Source organism: Mustela putorius, unplaced genomic scaffold (genome assembly GCF_011764305.1).
Source record: "Mustela putorius furo isolate JIRA1106 unplaced genomic scaffold, ASM1176430v1.1 tig00003834_pilon_pilon_pilon, whole genome shotgun sequence".
NCBI lineage: Eukaryota > Metazoa > Chordata > Mammalia > Carnivora > Mustelidae > Mustela > Mustela putorius.
This window is the reverse complement of record NW_025421987.1, coordinates 21002556-21022910: the sequence shown is the minus strand read 5'-3', so window position 1 is coordinate 21022910 and position 20355 is coordinate 21002556. Positions and strand designations below refer to the sequence as shown.

The 20355-nt window shown below is 39.5% G+C and overlaps 2 protein-coding genes across 5 annotated transcripts in view; one reads left to right on the top strand and one right to left on the bottom strand.

Moving 5' to 3' along the window:
• Positions 1-3127, bottom strand: part of ARL13B (ADP ribosylation factor like GTPase 13B) — a 68983-nt gene extending 65856 nt beyond the window's left edge. For 2 of the 4 annotated variants that reach the window (XM_004773022.3, XM_004773023.3), the window contains exon 1: positions 2753-3110. In XM_004773022.3, coding sequence (XP_004773079.1) covers positions 2753-2811 — 59 coding nt within the window. In that variant the 5' untranslated portion in view covers positions 2812-3110. Of the gene's footprint in view, positions 1-2752 lie in introns of all 4 variants that reach the window. The other 2 variants (XM_013046121.2, XM_045088241.1) reach the window with 2 other exon arrangements.
• A 5833-nt stretch (positions 3128-8960) lies between these two features.
• The window catches only part of PROS1 (protein S), a 66433-nt gene continuing 55038 nt past the window's right edge, over positions 8961-20355 (top strand). Inside the window, exon 1 of the mRNA XM_045088240.1 lies at positions 8961-9282. Coding sequence (XP_044944175.1) covers positions 9207-9282 — 76 coding nt within the window. The 5' untranslated portion in view covers positions 8961-9206. The remainder of the gene's footprint in view (positions 9283-20355) is intronic.

Below are 20355 nucleotides of genomic sequence, written 5' to 3'. Positions count from 1 at the left end.
GACTTGGAAGTGGTATTAAGCCCATACAAACCAAAAGACGATGATTTGAGAGATCAAAGCACATATAGGTATCTAGGATTACTTCTTTTCTTGACTTGGAAGGCTGAAGCAATTTGGCATGGAAATGAGAGGATACAAACTCAATTTTGGATGTGCTGGGATTGAGAATTCTTGTGAAATGCGATATGTAAATCTTCAAGTGGTGGAAGATGAGTCTTTGTGCTGGAAACACGGACTTCAGAGTCAATGTTTAAGTGCCCACTGAAGTCACTGTATGTGGTGAAACTGCCCACAAAGGGAAAATATACAGAAGAAAAGAGAATTGAAGACAGAACCCTGGGGAAGCCTTGAGAGTGAGATGATGAAAGGCTAACTGGCAAAAAGAGTTAGAAAAGGTAACAGGCAGAAAGGTAAAAAATTTAAATTCAGGAAAAATAAATCAGACAATTTTAAGAAGAAAGAGATCTTAAGTGTCAAATGAGGCCAAGAGATTAAAAAGAATCCACTGGATTTACTAACCAGGCAACATCTGCTATAGTGAGAAAACTGAATTAAAGGGTCTGGGCAGAAGTCTTCAAAAGCAGAAGTTAAGGAATGCATGAGAGGAGAGGAAGGTGAAGTATCAGTAATCTATTGCCAACTGTTTAGTCGAGGGTGAAGGCTGAGAGGAAAGGTAGTGCTGCAGAGACAGAGAGTTGCTTATTATGGTAGACACAGAATAATGGCTTCCCAAATACGTCTACAACCTCATCACTGAAACCTGTGAATATGTTACCTTAAATGGCAAAATGAATCTTCCAGACAAGATTAAGTTAAGGATCTTGGATAGGGAGCTTATCTTGGGAGTGCCCTGGTAGACCAGAGGTAAATTCAAGAATCCTTATAAAAGGGACTCTGAAAAGTCCTGATAAAAGATCAGAGGAGAGAGATGTTACATTATTGGCTTTGAAAATGGAAGAAGGGGGCCACAAGCCAATGACTATAGGCAACAGCCCCCCCCCCCTTTTTTTTTGCTGGAAAAGGCAAAGGAAAACATTCTCTCTTAGAGACTCCAGAAGGTATGCAACTCTCCTAACCCATTTTAGACTTCTGAGCTCAGAACCATGGGATAATACATTTGTGTTGTTTTAGGTCACTATGTTAATAGTAATTTGCCACAGCAGCAATAGGAAACATTCATTTTGGGTTGTTTTTTTTAGGTAAGAGAGGCTTGAGCCTGTTTACATTCTAAAGAAAAAATAGAAGTGAAGCTGTGAAGACAAAAGAGAAAGAGAACTTGTACTTTTGATAAAACTGAACAATAAACTTTGGGATAAAAGGTTAGGTTTATTCTTGTAACCCAGAAGTTTTCTCTGTGATCTCTAGCAAAATGCTAAACAACTAAAGCTCACCAAGAAATGGGGAAAAATGGACTCAAGAACACAGCCACCAGAATTAGCCTTGAAAATGAACCATTCTTCCACAAACATAGGAAGGGAGGAAGGGAAAGGAATCTATACTGGTAAGTATAAAATGAATTGGGGTGTGTAACTGACCAATACACACTTGTCTCCTAAGATCAGAAGTCTGACTTACTGAGTGCTACCTGCAAAGCATCAAGTACTTGCATAAATTTTCTTTCTCAAAATGCTGTAAGACAAAGATCACCCACACTTCATGGGGGGAAAGTGCCAAAATTTCTAGGATTCAGACATGAATCTGTTTGACTCAAAAACACTATATTGAGAAATCTGGCAGACACAACAATAGCCAAGTGATCAAAGTTAACACTACGAGTAATAAAACTACCAACATAATGCAACGCTGGATACTGAGAAAGACATGTCATCTCTTCCGTATTCCTCTGCACAACAACACCTTTATCAAATCACTGGAAAAACAAAACTTTGTTAAAATTTACCCTTGGCTTAATTCCAAAGTAAAACTACTAAAAAGTCAACATTATTTATCAGGAGTAACAAAATAGGTTAAGCCTAAAAAGCATCATTTTTACTGCCTCTTGCCTAGCAAAGTGCCTGGCACATTGTATTTTGTCAACAAATGAGTGAATATCAAGTAGCAGGTGCTAAATCTTAATACATCTAGCTTTACAAAATGAAAGGTTAAGAAGCGGACTCTTAATTAAAGGCTTAACTAGATTCCCCATGAAAACTGAAGCTACACTACAGTTAAGAAAACACTCCATTAGCTAGTCTCATTTAATACAACACTCCTGAGGCATAGATACTATCACCCCACATTTAACATATGATGAAGGTGGGGCCAAAAGTGGTTAAATCATATAATTTATTAAGCAGTGGAGGCAGATTTCAAACCCAAGTCCTCAAAAACAGTGAGTGAATGAGTGTGTACGTGGGCCTGTGTGTGTTTTTGAAAGGAATGTGTGGATGTTACGAAAGCTGTATCCCATGGTTCTCTATTAAAAAAAAAAAAAAAATCCCATTAAATTAGCGTCACAGGAAATATACACAACGGATAGTTCCCAATTCCACGCATAAAATCCACAACTTCTTAAGAAGTTCGAACCCATTTAAATAATAACAGTAAGCATCACTGAGAACTTAATCGCAACTACACAAAAAAGCTACATCCTCCTATCTCTTCCTCGGGGGACAAGTCAAATTGGGAACAAAAACATCCCCCGCGGCCTGAGACTCTTCCCGGAGGTGAGGGGTAGCGTCCCAACCAGTCCCTCGGGGTGCAGCTGTCCCTCCCCCCTAGGACCGCACGGAGCCAGTCGGCTCCAGCTTACCTGACGGGCTCCCGCCACCGCTTGAACCAGCTGCAGCAATTGGCCATCAGACTGAACATGCCAGGCCGTACCTCCCGCCGCCTCCCATCCGAGCCTCGAGCGAGAACGGGCCCCTGGTCGCCCGGGGCAGAGTCCCCGGGGGGCCGCAGTCGCTCCCAGGCACCTGTGAGGCGGAGAAGTCGGGAGGGAGGTCAAAGAGGCTAGTCCCCAAACCAAGCCCTGATAACCGTGCCAGGGACCCGCGAGCGAACAACGGCCTCCTCACCCAGGTACCGCCCGGCCAAAGGCGCAGATACACAGACCCGAACAGGGTTAGCGGAGCCGGGCCAGAGAAAACCCCCCCGTCGACGTGCTGACGTTCCTCCCAGGCGCGGAAGGCCCGCCCCCAAGCACCGCCCACATACTTCTCCAATCATCGTGCGACCGCCCGGGGTGGGGGCAGCTGAGTGGCTGAAGGAGCCGGCTCCCTTCCCCTGTGGAGGCGGGGCGGGGAGGGGGGTTGTCGTCACTAGGCAACCGGAGCGTCCAGAGAGGAGTTGAAAAATCCCAGACAGATCTTGGGCAAGGCCTCTCTGCACACCCGCAGAAAATGTGTTGCCAGTCGTCGAGGGTGCTGTGCCTCGTCTGTCCCTAAACACAGCTGAGATCCACAGATCTCAGGTCTTGTGCGTGTTTTGTTTTGTTTTATGAAGCAGGGTTGGGGACCCTCTGGGACTCTGGCGGACTCTGGCTGCACAACTACAGAAACAATACACTGGGGCAGTTATTACAAATGAAGAACAAGGGAAAACTCATTTGCTAACTAATAATGCAGATTACAGTGACTTTTAATCTTTATGTTTACTGCTGTTTGTTATATAAAATGTGAAATTGAATTGTATGGTAATTATTGTGGGGAGATACACAAAATGAATGCAAAATGAGTGAATATCAAGTACCAGGTGCTAAAGGAAATAATAGGTTCATTGTAGAAAATGTGAAAAACACTAAAAAATGAATAAGATGAACAAAATAAAACTTCACATTCGCCACCCCAAAATAACAAGTATTAACATTTTAATATATGTTCTTCCTAGGATTTTTAGATAATGTTAGATTGCTAACTATTTGGTTTCTGCAAGATGGAGATGGTGATCTGCTGGCTGTTTTTTTAATATGTTTTAGTTCATTTACAAGGATATGTAATATCTGCATATATATATATATATATATATATATATATATATATATATTTGGGTGCGTGGGGAGAAATGGCAAGTGCATTCCTGTAGGGGAAAAAATGCACACATGATATGTAGGGACCTGTGTGCCCATTCCATTTCTACTTAAATATATTTTTTCAAATTTTGGTAAAAGGAGAGAGGGCCCTGGGATGCTCAGGGTATCCAGGGGAAAATAATGGTTTGCTACAACACATTTGGTTTAGTTTCTTATTGTTGTTTTTTAATATTTATTTATTTGTTTATAGAAATGAGAGAGAGTATGCATGTGCATGAGTGGGAGGCAGAGCAGAGGGAGAGAGAATCTCAAGGAGACTCCAAGCTGAGCATGGAGCCCTATGTAGTGCTCTTCCCGGGATTTTGAGATCATGACCTGAGCTGAAATCAAGAGTCAGACGCTTAACTGACTGAGTAACCCACTGCCCCACAACAGATTGAGTTTTAAAATTATTTGTTCTTTATTCATTCATGTAACCCTAATTCGACTCATATACATCTCTTACAGCTCACCATCTCTGAACCCAAGTATCCCATCTGCAAAATGGGAATAAAAATACCTACTTTGCAGGGTTGCTAAGATGATGAAGTGAAAGAAATAAAGCTTAAGTACAGTTTCTAACAAATAATAGATAGCAGATTTTAAATTTGGTGTCACCGGTCTAATAAACATTCATGGCACCTTGCCTCCTACCTCTTTTTCTAAATTGCTAGTTCACTGTTTTCATTGCCCTGACAATGTTTTCTTGTTCACTGTTTTCATTGTCCTGATTTGATAGCTTCAAATTTCTTTCCAGTTGCTCAAGGGTGCATGACCTGTACTGGTTTTCCTAGCCGAATCCTCCCTTCATCAGTGCCAGATGCTTAATCTACCCAGACTGCCCTGTCCAGACACAGTAATACTTCAATTCTACAGTGCTAAGGAAGAAAGTTAGATCATACCTTCACAAATTTTCTTTTCTCACTGTTACCTGTTTCTGCTCATTTTCTAATATCTGAAGACATCTATCTTTTCTTTTCCAAGGTTAACCACTTTCCTGCAACTTTATCAAACATCATGTTTCAACTTTTCTGAAATCCTGTTCGTCTGATTATTTCTTCTCAATCCAACATCTGAACTATATTGCTCCCCATTTTTCCCCTAGATCTTTGACTGCAGTTTCCAGGGTGGATAGTGGGTGAGAAGGCAAGGCAGAAAAGATCCACAATTCCTCCTTAGATATGAGCCAGATTTGTACTGTTCTGCTGACTCTTTACTTTCATAACCTGACTTTTTAAACTAGTGGCTTACCACTAAAATCCTAAAGCACTTTTTTTTTTTTCTGTTCACTCTTTTTATCAATTTACTGTGAGCGGGGTTCTGCCCCATCAATCTACTCAAAACACATTTTTTAATTAACTTATATCTCCTAATTGTTAAATCAGTTCTCATTTTCTTTTTCATCAATTAATACATCTAATACAGTTAACTCTTCTAAAACTCTTTCCTCCCTCGGCTTTTCACAATTGTGGACTATTCTGGATCTCACTAGTCATTCCACCTTCAGTTTCCCATATGTACTTTCCAAGATCTGACTTTATCCCACTGTATTCCTTTTTAAAAACATGTTCTCTTGGAGAATCCAATTACTACTCCTATGCCTAATGATACTTACTATGTAGATGTTCCTTCAGCATTTCTGGAACTATACTATATACCCCTTTTGTTCCCCCAAAATATATCCAACCCCGTCTCTACTTCATATCTGAGAATGATATCTCAACAACCATTTCTGGTGCCAAACTACAGTCGGATCAGTTAGTAAACTAAGTTGACTACTAGTTTTTCAATACATTAAGTAGTTTGATAGACATAAACACTGCACACTATTTTCAGTTTTCTTTCCCTTTTCCATACATACGAGGTAGTTCTTCCCATCCTCTAGAAGTCATGAGACTTTCCTTTGTCCAGTGAAATGAGTGAAATGGAAATTGTGGAAGACTATGTTAACTTTAAAATACTACAAAATCAAAACAGTATGGAATGCTGAGCCAACACAATGAAGATGTCTGCCCAGAAAGTCCTGCAGTGAACTTCCTAGGAGTAAGCAATAAACACTCACCTTAAACCATTGTAATTCCATGACTATTTCACCATAGTCTAATCTAAATTACTCTGAATGATAAAAAACAACCTTGCTGTCATTCTAGCTAAGAGTCTTATTTAATCCCCCTGGGATTATTATCTTCCTAAATGTTACTTGATTTCCTTTTCCAGCTTTATTGAGAGATAATTGACAACATATTTTAAATGGACAATATGATGACTTAATATATGTATACATGGTATACATGATTCACACAATCAAGTCAGTTAATCCATCCAACACCTCACACTGTTACCTTTCTTTTCTCTTTTGAGAACACACTTAAGATCTCCTCTCACCAAATTCCAGTATATGATATAGCATAATTAACTATAGTCACCATGCTGTGAAAGGGTATATAAAGCAGTTTATGTACCTTTATTAACTTCTCACCATTTCCTTACTCCCAGCTCCTGGCAATGACCAATCTATTCTTTGTTTCTATGAATTTGCCTTAACAAAAAGAGAGAGAGAGATTTTACTTATTTGAGAGAAAGAGAGCACAAGCACGAGCTGGGGGAAGGGACAGAGGGAGAGGAAGAAGCAGGCTCCCTGTTGAGCAGAGAGCCTGACTTGGAGATCAATCCCAGGACCCTGAGATCATGACCTGGACTGAAGGCAGACACTTAACAGACTGAGCCACCCACGCACCTCTCTCCCTGCCTCTTTTTTTAAGATTCTACATATGAGCCATCCCATGCAGTATTTATCTTTCTCTGGCTTATTTCACTTAGCATAATGCCCAAATGCCATACATAAATGTGACATACCCATATCTATCTATCTCTATATCGCACATTTTCTTTATTCATTCATCCATTGATTAGACTTAGCTTGTGGTTTCCTTATCTTGGTTATTATGAATAATGCCGTAATGAACATGAGAATGCAGATATCTCTTCAAGATAGTGATTCCTTCGGATATGTACCCAGAACTGGGAATTTTGGATCATATGGTAGCTCCATTTTTCATTTCTTGAGGAACTTCCATAGTATTTTCCATAATGGTTGTACCAATATACATTCCCACTGTTCTCTGCTTATTCATCAACACTTGCTGTCTCTTCTACAAATGTTACTTGGTTTCTAATCTTTCCTTGCTCTGATCCATTTTGCAAACATTTAACAAAGTAACATTCTCAAAGTAAAAACAACGGAAATTACTCCTTCTAAAACAAACTTACAAACATATTTAGAAATGTACTGAAAATAAATTTTGGGCAAGTGAAATTGACTAAGTATTAATTTATTGACCTAAAACCAGATACCACCTTTACAGAGTAAACTTCTGAGAGAAATTAAAAACCTGAAAATTTTTATCCAAAGCTGTATTATTAAATTTTATTATTAAACATCTCAGAATATGATTTTTCAAAGTTTGACATTACAGTAGTGGTAGGATACATAATTTTTCATCACTGACAAATTGCTGACACTGTGATGCACATTTATGATACTAAAAACATAATCATTTTAATCTCCCAAAGATTTTAGGAGAGAAAGCTTTTTCTTTTGGGTAACATGTTTCCTTCTTCAAACTTTTTATATTCTTTTTTATATTGGGGATATTGGAGATGGCTATGAACGTTGTTGATTCATGATTTTGGAACTATTCTCTCCTTGTGAAATTTTGAGATTTCAAAATTGATATTCTGCTCTTAACTCCTCCTCACAGGATGAGGAGAGTCCCAAACCGAACCTTAACTTGAAAGATTCCTAGCTTAAATGCATTTAAATTTTAATAGTTGAATAAAGTACTTAAAGTTCATTTTGTTTAATGCTAAAGATTGTTAGCATACCAAACAATTCTACAGAGATTAGAATTATATTCAGATTTAAATCACTTGGGGCTGGGAATAAACTGGTGAATAGACTGATATGGTAGAGTCAGACACAGCAAGAAGGAAAAGAATTTCAAAAAGAGAAGAATAATATAGTCAATAATTCCCTCACAAGTGTTCTTATCAGAAAAAGTGACTCTAATATCAACTTTCATCTCACTGGGTCACAGAACCACAGAAAGCTAGAGCTAGAAGAGACCCTTGAAGGATGATCAGTCTCTTGAATTTCATACACACACCTAGGAAATCAATCGACAGGTTCACTTGGGCAGAAATTCTAGAAGTGATAATAGTAAATATGCCTTCAGTAATACTATTTCATACATAGTATCTGCTTTACATGTTATCTTTTAAATCCTTATCTCTTAAATCCTTACATTAACATTATGAAAACCCTCTATTATCCCCCATTTTAGAGTTGATACAACTGAAGCTTAGAGAGGTTAAGCAATTTGCTTAAAGTTACAGAACTAGTAAGTGATAAAATTAATGAGATTTGAATCAGGCGTTTTAGCTCCAGATGCAGCCTTAAACATTACATAAGATTTCAAATGTATATGTCTAAGCACAAAATGCGGGGGTTATATTCCAAAAATTAAAACAAGCTGCTTGAAAGTGATGGAATTTGATATTCTTCTTCTTTTTTTTTTTCTCAAAACATTTTTTAAACACCATAAACGCAAGAACAAAAGAAAACTGGATGATCCAAAGTATCCCATTTGCTTCCATTATCTCTGGTCTCTGATGCCTTCCTGGAGTTGTTCCCTTCTCTGTTTGATTAATGTCTTCATCCCAACGTCCTTCTGTCTCTGCAGCACTTTTCCTTCTAAGCCTGGACACTCCTTCCTCTGTATCCTCAAAGTGCCCGGGGCCACTGAGCCTCTCCCCCCCAGCTCCCTGGCGGTTGCTACTACGTCTCCTTCCCCTTCCCCTTGGGAAAGTTCACAGTGCAGAGACAGGGAACGAAACTCGGGGCGAGGAAGGATGTCTCCACAGTGTGGACTAGGCCTCCACCACTCTGCCTGAGCCCTGCCCCCAGCTTCGTAAAGCTTCCTGGAAATGTCCTCGTTATCACTTCCCCTCTCGGGCTGGGGGCTGGGAGCGGGCGGTCCCCCCCCCCCCCCCGCCCCCGGCTCCCGCTGTTCCGCCGGAGCGCTCGCTTGCAGGCGCCGCCGCGCCGCAGTCCTCCCTGAGTGGCGCCCGGGCTCGCAGGTCCCCACCGCGCCGCGCCACCGTCCGGGTCCCCGCCCGCGCCTCCGCCCGCTTCGCAATGAGGGTCCTGCGTGGGTGCTGCGGGGTGCTGCTGGCGTGCCTCGTCCTGGTGCTCCCCGTCTCCGAGGCAAACTGTGAGTAATCAATAGCGTGCTCTCTTCTCTCCCCAGCGGCAGCGCCGACGGAACCCCGAGCCCTCCCGGTAGGATTTTCTTTGCTGGGGCTGCAGCCTGCTAGAAAGTTTCCAGTAAGTCCTACCCATCTCCGGGCTGACGGAAGCCGCCAGTGGATCTAGCGGGCAGTAACCGTGGGGCAGGGGCAATATTTGCCCTGCTCTAGGCTCTTCGCTACTGGACAGATTCAAGAACCTGGGGGACACGGAATACCAATGAAGGAATTACAACACCTTACCCATTTGCCCTCAGCAGCTGAAGTTCCCAATCAGAGGGCAAGGATGAGCATTTTCCAGTATAACAACAGGGAGAAAAAGGCAGCCTATTATGTTTTCTCTTGGTACAAGCCGCTGTCCCCAGCCAGCACCCCTTGCTGAAATTTACCTCCCTTTTGCAATTTCTGGACTTTGAGCTTGGTTTGCTTATCTCAGCAGTGACAAACCAATTGTTTTAGGATCACTGCTGGTTTGCAAAGCAGGAGGCAGATGTCATTTTCTAACCTTGAAATCAAAAAAACTGCTAAATGTTGTGTTTCACAGATCATTTTGTACTAAGTATTTTTGACACTGTCACTGATCTGAGGCCATGGCATGAATTCTCTGTACTTTATCTTTGTATTTCCAGTTCTTTATGTTCCCATGGGTGGATTCAAGGCAGGATATTGAGTTTTCTCTGAAAAGTATATAAGGAATATCAAGGCATTTAGTACATTTTTTTAAAAGATGTATTTATTAGAGAGGGAGTGAGAGCAAGAGAGCACAAGCTGCAGGGAGGGGCAGTGGGAAAGGGAGAAGCAGACTCCCTGCTGAGCAAGGATCCTGATATGGGGCTCTTTCCTGGGACTCTGGGGTCATGACCTGAACCTAAGGCAGACACTTAACAGACTGAGCCACCCAGGCGCCCCTTAGCATTTAGTACATTTTGATTGCCAGTGAATTTGTGTTCGAAGTTTAAGGATAGTCATTGATTAAAAATGCTTACTTATGCTACGTTTTATTCTCAGGAAATGGTATGGGAGAGATAAACTCTGAATTGCAGAAACTTGTACGCTTCCTAAAGCTCTTATGGAAACTTTTCAAAGATAGTAATTTTAGGAGACATAACTAGGAATTTACTAAATTCCACTAGTTTGCATTAGTTACTGATCAGGATGATCAGTAAAATTCTAATTTAAAGGTAAAACTAAATTAATTAAAGTTCTAATTTAAAGGTAAAAAATTACTTGTTGATCTTATATTAAAGAGCTGCAATAGCAGCATTACTATTTAAACCACTATCATTGAGCCTGTACGTGGACCATATGCACAAATTCATTATTTATATAGTTCATTACAGTGTTCAAATATTTGCCTGATAACCAAAGAGACAAAAGTAGCTTTCCAGACTCATTGCTTGTCATGACAGGAATGTGCTAAATCTTTCTTTTTGTACAGATTGTTACATTTTCACTGAATCTAGACACGGTTAAAAATGATGTATATGTCTGTGCATATTATACACAGGTAACCAAACAATGTATGTAATGAAATACACTTGTTACGATAGAGTGGAGAAATTAATAGTACAAATATATGACATAAAGAATCGTTGGCCCTATATTGACTTTATTTTAAAAAGTATGAGTAGTTTAATTGGATTAAAACTCATCTCTGGTTAACTGATGAGGAAACTGAGGTACAGATGGAATGTTTTTACTCCCTAAGATTTTAAATTTGAGATAGAATTAGAACTCTAAATATTTGATTTATAATTCATTTGTTAGTCCATGGAAACATAGTTGCTATTTAAAGAGAAAGGTTTACAAATCACAGTTTTAGTTTTGAGAGTTGGTAGAAACTCTCCAGTTCATTTTAATAATAAGAATTGGTCAAAGATGTTAACTGACTTTTTTTTTGAATTTTTTATTTTTTATAAACATGTGTTTTTATCCCCAGGGGTACAGGTCTGTGAATCAGCACTCACCAAAGCACATACCCTCCCCAATGTCCATAACCCGACCCCCCCTTCTCCCAACCCCCCTCCCCCCAGCAACCCTAAGTTTGTTTTGTAAGATTAAGAGTCACTTTGCAGACATTTATATATATGAAAGATATTTTTACTGTCTCTTATATTTTTAGTAAATATAAAAGAGAGGCAGATAGGGGGAGAGAGATTTAAAATATATACCGTCTACATATTCCATCAGTTGCCACTAAGGGCTGTGGTGAGGAGAAATAGGAGAAAGGGCATGTTTTCTGGCTGTGCTAGTTTGGTCCTATCCAGACTTCTACAGGTAAGTGGGTGCAGTCTATCCTTGACATTACTGACTCATATTTGCTTTCTCTTTTCTACTCTCTTCTTTCCTTCTGTAATTATTCTTTATCTATCTTTGTTTTTTTTGTTTTTGTTTTTGTTTTTTTAAATTCCCTGTATTTCAGACTTCAAAACGTTGCACTGATGGAGAGATTTAATTAAGGTTAGGAAGCGTTAGAGACGATTTCTGGCATAGCAACAATATCCTGTGCCATATTCTCTTACTACCAGTTCTACAACAGGATACAGAGTAATGCTTCATAATAGAACTTTTCTGTCCACCAAGTTCGATATCCTCTTTATAGCTAAATGAGCTGTATTTAAACTTTCAATATATTTTGAGAAAAAAACCTGATAGTACATATATCAGTATTCTTTTGCTACAGGGGATAATAATGAACTCTTGCTAACTAAGGAAGGAAGGGCGGCAGTTGGGGGAGAGGGGAGAAGTAGGAAGAAATCTGAGTGGATTTATTGGAAGACTGCTGAATAGCATGTTGAATAACTCGGCCAACAGAAACCAGGGACTTAGGCATTTCAGTGATCTGTATAATGGGAAATTACATGCTCACTGTGTTAGGAGCTGCTATTAGATGACTGGGTTCTAACTTCTCTTCTAGTCCTGGGTATCCCTGCCCATGATTGAAATTCCCAGAAGAGAGAACCTGGTCCTTTTGGTTTAACATGTATCTGGAGTCCTGTGACTGACAGCTCCCTAGAATCAGGTGAAGTATCTGCACAGATCCCACAAAGGAATGGAAGCTGCAGAGGAAGCAGAAATGAAGAAGTCTACACATACTAATTATTGGTTGTACAACATACATATATTCCCTTCTTTCCATATACACCATTAGGAGATATTTCAAGTATAATGCACATATTTTAATCTAATGCAAATAACTAAGAACTAAGGTATAGCAGAAAGGACCTTCTCCTTAATAGATTTCAGTCACCACACCCAAAGAGGAAGGCTCAAGGCTACCATTTCTTAGTTTACTGTCATCGAGGGATGTCCATGCCTCCTCTAGTTCTTTCATAGTCTCATGTCAATGTGCTATGCTTTATGGATGAAACAATACATTGTAATGTACCAATTCATCTCAAATGCCAAAAAATAATCATACTAAAAAGAGAAGCAAAAGAATACAAATACTTTAGGGTGGCCTGTCTTCCTTTGGAGCGGGAGTTGGCGTTTGTGACCTCCTCTTCACTCTCCAGTTCACGCGTCTCTTGCTTTCACACAGTTCCCTTATGTTTGATTTTTTTTTGGGTGGGGGGGCTTCCCTCTGAGATGAACCACATGCTGATTCAGGAAGAGTCTGAGCCTTGGTCCTACCTATGGATGGTTGTATCCACCTCTTCTTTTACAATGTCTATTGTGTATAATAGTCATCTTGAAGGAGCAGCTCTCCAAGACTTGATTTAGATGTGGCAGCAATACTATTTTGCCTTGGTTATTGTCATACCAGTATAATCTTCTTTTTAAAATTTTTTTTCCAACAGGAATAAAGAACTTGAAATGGCTACATAGCAGTCTCAGCTTCTAAATTGGTGGAAAACACATTAGGTCCCATAGTGAATGTATTTCTTATCCGTTTACCAATTTCTAGAAGAGTAAAAGACAGTTGCAAGGAAAAAAGCAAAAAAAAAATTGAAAAATAGGTCATTGAATTAGTTTCTTATGCTGCTGTAAGAAGATACCACAACCTGGGGAGCTTAAACAATAGAATATATTGTCTCACAGTTCTGGAAACTAGAAGTCTGAGATTAAGGTGTTAGCAGGATTGAGTCCTTCTGGGAGCTGTGAAGGAGAATCTGTTTCACCCCTCTCTCCTTGCTTCTGGTAGCATCAAAAATTTCTTGGCTTGTAGATGACATTTTCCCTATGTCTTTACATCAACTTCCCTATGTACATGAGTGTTTCTATTCCAAATTGCCCCTTTTGATGAAGACATCAGTCATATTGGATTAGAGCTCACCCTTATGACCTTGTCTTAATTTGATCATCTGCAAATTCCTTTTTCCAAATAAGACCATATTCACTGGTACTGGAAGATGAAGGACATTACCATCTTCATAAAGGACACTATTCAATCCATAACACTCACTAAGCATCATAACATGACAAGTACTTCTTCCCTTTCTACCTTTATTTCTGACCTGTGTATTTTAGCTTTAGAGAAAGAAAGCACTATATATTAATGATGTCTGGTACAAAAAAAGTACTCCTTTCTCTAAAGTAAGCTCTATGCCTAACGTGGGGCTCGAACTCATGACCCTGAGATCAAGAGTTGTATGCTGTACTGACTGAGATAGTGAGAGGCCTCCAAAACATACCACAATTTTTAAACCACATTTTGGAAAATAGTGTTGTGTCTGAAAAGGCAGGAATAGAGCCTTCAGTAATTAGTCAGTCTATCATCCTTTTAGGTATTAGATTACATAGTGAGAGCCAAGAAAACCGTAATAATCATCCCATTGACTTATTTACTTAACTGTGGAGTTAATTCCTTAGTTAGAGATAAAGTTATGTGGCTTAGCATAAGGCATTAAATAAGTCTACCAGTAGTGGTACCAAAAGAAAAATTAAATTCAAATCCAGAATGAATATCTCTGAGTACAATGTGCTGCTCACACATGATAAAAGAGCCCTAACTAATCGATCATCCACCAGTATCTGATGGATTTTGCAATATGTCCAATGTCTTAACAGTGAAAGGAATGGCAGTTCTGCTGGCAAATATGATGTTTTTTAGTAGGGAGAGCCTCGTGGATCTTAGTGAGGAAGAGTTGAGTCAATATGTAGTATCCATCCTTGCCACTCGGGCTGGGTTTTTTTTAGGAGTATCGAGCAACAGTAGACCAAGTGACAGAGAGAGGGACAGCCTTGGCAACAAATATGCCCAGAGACTTGAGTGTTTGGCCCTCATGGCATTTTAAAAATCAGGAAATTTCATCTAAAAAGTTTGATTTATGACCTCTCTTGGAAAACAAATGAAGGAAGATCTGGCAACACTGCGTGCACCTTCCAACACGGTAAGATTCAAAGCTGCCTTCTTAAGATAGAATAGAATCTCTCTAGTTTGCCATGATTCCAGACGTCCGCTATCGTCTTTCACCAAATTCTCTTCCCTTACTTATGGAACCTATCTGACACTTGTAGATTTCAGAGTTTGTGACCCTTGCACTAGATTGCCTTGAGAAGAAACACAATGGACAATCCTTACGTGGACAGTTCTAGCCTCTCTTATTATTAAGAACTTCTCTGATGTGGGGCTATCTTGCGAGTAAGCCCCTGGAGCACAGTCTCAATTCTGGGCAATTCTTGCCAAACATCCTTGTCTCTAGACCTGATATCTAGCTCTTTATGGGTCTCTGTACATTTACACAGACCATTTCCAACCATTCAGAAAGCGGAATAGATCCTGATCTCGTTCTAAGCAAAGTGGACAGTGAGAAATGCTGCTTGTCTGTCTGCCCAGGTTTTCATTTCTCCAAACATTCTGTGTCACCTCAAGGTCATCCTTGAGAGAGGCTGTCATAGGCTGGTCATAGGCTTTTTCCCATAAGACTGTAAAGGCAGGGGGAAGGCTTCATGGCAGGAGAGGGAGTAACTGCACAGACCACGGAGGTGTGCCTGGAGTTCCATCCTATTCACACCACTGGAGCATGTCACAGCCAAACTGCTGTCCCAGCTAAGTTTCTGGCTAGATGGAAAAGGTAGCATCCAGTTCACAATGAGCTGTTTAAATCACTGGGTCACCAGGTGTCCTGTGGTCAGATTTGCAGTTTTCACTAAAGTCTGAAAAAATGCCAGGAGAAGTTTCTTCCCTGGCAGAAGGAAATGTGACTTACTCTCAAATCATAAGGACCTCTACTAAAATTCTTCTCCAGGGACTTGGTATGGTACCCTGGATAGTGGCAGAGTACCCTGCAGTTCTAGGGAGTATTTGACACAATTGGATCTGATGGTTCACTACCTAGTCTGACTGACAGACTGCTTGGATCAAACTTTGAAACTAGCCAGAGAGCATTTTATTATTCTGGTTTCCATCTGCTACATCTGGCAGGTTTTAGACTCATATGATAAATAGACCAGAGTAGAATACCTAAAAACAGAATATGCCTCAACAATAAGGGGTCTGTCAATATGTATCCTTCTATCTCAGTGTTGAATGCCCAGGTATATAAAAACGTATCTCTCATTTGGACAGGAATATTCCAGCATGACCAAATTGTTGCTGAAAATAGTTCACACCTGGGGAAGGATTCACAGTTTGGAATTTGAGTTTTATTAGACCTATAGTTAGGTACTTTTAGGACACAATCCCCTTAATCAACTGACACCCATAGACCTCGGTCCTAAGTAGTTCATTAGATTTTAGATGTTTTTCTTCTCTAGAGGCCAGTATCGAATAATCACTAATGGTTTTTGCAATCTCTTACCTTAGTGCAGTTACCCAGTGCAGTTAATTTTCATGGGAGAAAGAAGAAGAAAAGTTCACTGTATACAGGATGCTTCTTCAAGGGTTTCTCTCCTCTCCTTCATTCGAGAAATTCTAGATCCATCAACTGATTCAAGATTGGTAATTAAGGAGAGGTGGTGATTTCTTTGTATTATACAACCTCTATTTATTAACTCAGGGAGTTTTGGGGTTAAAAAATTCAATGAGGAATTTTATGGGTTGTTTTCCCATCTCATCCTAGAGAGATCTTTACCTGTTAATTCTTTCTCCAAAATTTGATCACCAGAAACCCAGTTTCATTGCAGCCCCTGCCATTAGCATTTCCAGTCTAGGGAGAACAGCCAATAAAATGCTTTTTAGAAAGCCCAGTGATTTCCTTACTAACTGATTTCTATGATAATCATGAACATATATTCTTGTATAGCATACGGGGGAGTAGGATGGATAAGTGAGAAAGTGAATAGGTAGGAACCATGTGAAAGATTCAAGCCAGAATCTGTCTCCTAGTCCTTGTGAATTCTTTCTAATATTATGCCAAGGAATGTCTGGCTTTTCAGAGTTATTCAGTGGGTGCCAAAGTTTTGTCTAGGATGATGTTAGCCAACGAAGCCAACCGTTGGAACTGAAACTGGTGACCGTAGCTGGAAGATGGAATGAAATCATCAATATTACTACTTTCAGCCTGATTCAAAATTGCATGTTGACATTTTATATTAGTTTTCTATTGTTGTGTAACCAATTGCCACAAAATTAGCATCTCAATACAATTTATTAACTCTTAGTCCAGGTACAAGTCCAGGGACCTGCTTAGGTTTTCACAAAGCTAAGATCAAGGGATCCAGCAGAGCCAAGGTCTCATCTGTGGTGTCCTCTTCAGGTGCATTGATCTCCCCAGTGAGAGGAGGTCAATGGAGGAGGTGTGCTTATGCACAAAAGTGACACAACTCACTTCTGCTTATGATTGTAACAGCCCAACCCAAGGAAGCACATGGAATATTTGGTCAGCATTGTCTCTGCTACAGATTTTCCTCATCTGGGGTTAAGATTATTGTTTCTCTGTCTAAGAGAAGCACAAACACATATTGCTCATTTTACCTTTGGTAATATATTTTACAAAGTGTGAGGTTGTATTAACTATTTGTTAAATAGAGAGGGAAAAATTAACTATGCCCAACAGACCTAAGCTGGGGACATAGTATGATGACATTGAACCGGCTGTTAATGTAGTAGGGTGAAAAAAATGTGGTAACAGTTATACTGAAATTATCCCTTTTGTGAGAATTGTTATTATTTTACCTTGAAAAGTGGCTTTAGGCTTAGAAAGTAAAGTCCTGAAAACATGGTCTATAACTTTGCTATTCAAGAGTAGTTCATGAGGCACCTGGGTGGCTCAGTGGATTAAGCCTCTGCCTTCAGCTCAGGTCATGATCCCAGAGTCCTGGGATCAAGCCCCACATCAGCTCTCTGCTCAGCAGAGGGCCTGCTTCCCCCTCTCCATCTGCCTGCATCTCTGTCTGCTAAGCTCTCTCTCTCTCTCCCTTTCTCTCAAATACATAAATGAAATCTTAAAAAAAAAAAAAAAAAAGAGTAGTTCATGAACTACTGATTCATGAACTAGTAATAGCAGCATTGCCTGGGAGCTGATTAGAAATGAAGCATCTCTGGCCCCATGCCAGACCTACAGATTTAGAATAATCATTTTAAGAAGACCCCAGGTAATTCCTATGCACACTTAAAATTTGAATCATGCTGGCGTCTTAGGAGATAGGAGAAAAAGTCGATAAATGGTTCTTTGTAAGAAGTAAATGCAAATTGCAGGGATGGAAATAGGAGGCAACCAGGGAGAGGGAAGAGGAGAAGATGTCCGAGAAGGGAGAAAAGAAGCTGAGCCATATGGCAAGACAATACACCTTTTAGGAATGTCTCCAGTAAAATTTTTATTTTTATTTATTTATTTATTAGAGAGAGAGAGAGAGAGGAGAGAGCACGTGCAGGGGAGGAAAGAGGGAGAGGGGCAGAGGAAGAGAGAGAGAGAGAGAGAGAGAGAATCTTAAGCAAGTTCTACACCCAGCATGGAGCCTGATGCAGGGCTCGATCTCCCTACCCTAACATCATGACCTGAGCTGAAGTGAAGAGTCAGATGCTTAACTGCCTGAGTCACCCAAGTGCCCCATCCATTAAGAAATTATTATATGTGAGGTGGACAGTGGACCTTTAGGAACTGGTTTTTCTTAAGACTCAACTTAAAATTGGAAATGTAAACTATAGCCCTTTGTACCTGCCCCCTGCCACCTGCCTCCAGGGTTTCTTCAGAAGAGGTTGATTTCCACATCTAGCTGATTAAGAATGAAGAGAAGAGTTCCATAAGATACAGCTGAGGTGAAGAGTTTAGTGAAAGCTAACAGAGCCAATAGCGACCATAAGAACCTCAGCTCCAAAAGGAGGTAGAAGTCTTGAGAGACATTGAAATTTTTATCAGGAGTGGGATTGGGGTTTTAGGACCCCAGTCAGTTATTCAGAAAGTACAAGATGATATGTGACATTAGCAAAACTCAAATTATCCTTAAATTGTTAAGCTTTGATTGACGGTAATGTTTTGTTAATGCTAGAAGAAAAAAACTCACTGTGGTGATGCAAAAACAAATAGTAGGTCTTGACTCTTTTTCTTTTGGGTAATGCAAATCCTTTTTACCTAAATATTCCTATTTTATTTTACAGATATCTGGGAAATGCATTTAAGTAAATAATTACAATAATTTGAGGGGATGGGCAAGAATTCAGTAATTTAGACAAGAAAATACTGTGCACAAAAGATTGGAAGAAAATGAATAACATTTTAATAGTGTCTCTAGAAAGTAGAGTTATGATGCTTTTTATACCTTGCCTACCTTTTTGCCCTTAATAAATATAATAACTTGTGCTATTAACTTCAGTATGAGAACACCATTTCATTTAAGAGTTTTATTTATATTACATTGTTCTAAATATAGAAATTGAGTCCTCCAGTCTTGAGGGGAACTGAAATAGGGATAATTTATCTAGATTGTGAGTGTTACTATAGTAAGTAAAGTAATAGGAACTGGCTCCACTGGTTTTAGGCCTTTAGTATAATTCTTTTTAGTCCTCTTGTTCATTTCTTGGAATGGACTTTAAAAAGACACATTCAAAAACAATGGCCTTTATATCTTTGTCAAAATGGTAAAATATATATAACTTCCTGCACTTGTGTGATAGTTTCTACCTTTTAAATGGCATATTTGGCATTTTCTCACTGAGTTTCACAGCTGTTCTGTAATGCACCTTCCTGACTTCAGGAAGATGTTACCTTTACTCTCCCCCTACTGAGAGTTGTTACCCCACATTCTCTTCCTACTTTCATTCGAACTTCTTGAGGAAGTGGTTTATTCTAGCACTCTCTATTTCCTCTCTTCCTTCTCACCCTCCCACTGGTGTTGGTGATTGGGAATGTTAACAATGGTCCTATTGTTAAATCAACTACATGTTAGCTGTCATTCTAAATAATGGTAATCATTATTATTTTTTAATGGTAATTATTATTAATAACCTTTTTGAGAGAGACAGAGACGGAGAGAGCATGTAGACACATGAGCAGGAATCAGAGTGTCAAGGCAGAGGGAGAGGGAGAGAAAGAATCCAAAGCAGGCTCCATGCTCAATGCAGAACCCCAGGCAGGGCTTGATCTCAGGATCCTGAGATCATGACCTGAGCAGAAATCAAGAGTTAGACACTTAACCAACTGAGCCACCTAGGGACTCCTATTATTAATGACTTCTTTGCAACATTTGACACTGTTGAAACATCTTTTTGAAATTGACTTCCTTTTATGTCTATAAATATTATCTTAAAATCTTCTTTCTCTGTATTTGTGTGTTACTCATTCTACTTCTGTTGTTTTGAAGATCTCTGTTTTCCCTTAGATATTAAAGTTTCCTTGGGTTCCATTTTGGTCTTCTGGCCTCATTGAACATCTCTTCCAGCTTTAACTACTAGCTATATACTGTTGACTCCCTAACTTTTTAAAACCATTCAGGGATTCCGTGATTAATATAATCTAATTTGGGAATACAGATATGCACTTAAAAAAATATGCATCTGTAGTCCCACTAGCCAGAGTAATGTTTTGCTCTGTTTTCTTCTAAGCTATGTTGTCTGCATATATATATTCTTAGAAATTAAAATACATACATACAAGAATGGAATTGTGCTCTAATACTATTTTTTAAAATATTTTTAGTTTGATGTTTCACCTAAAAAT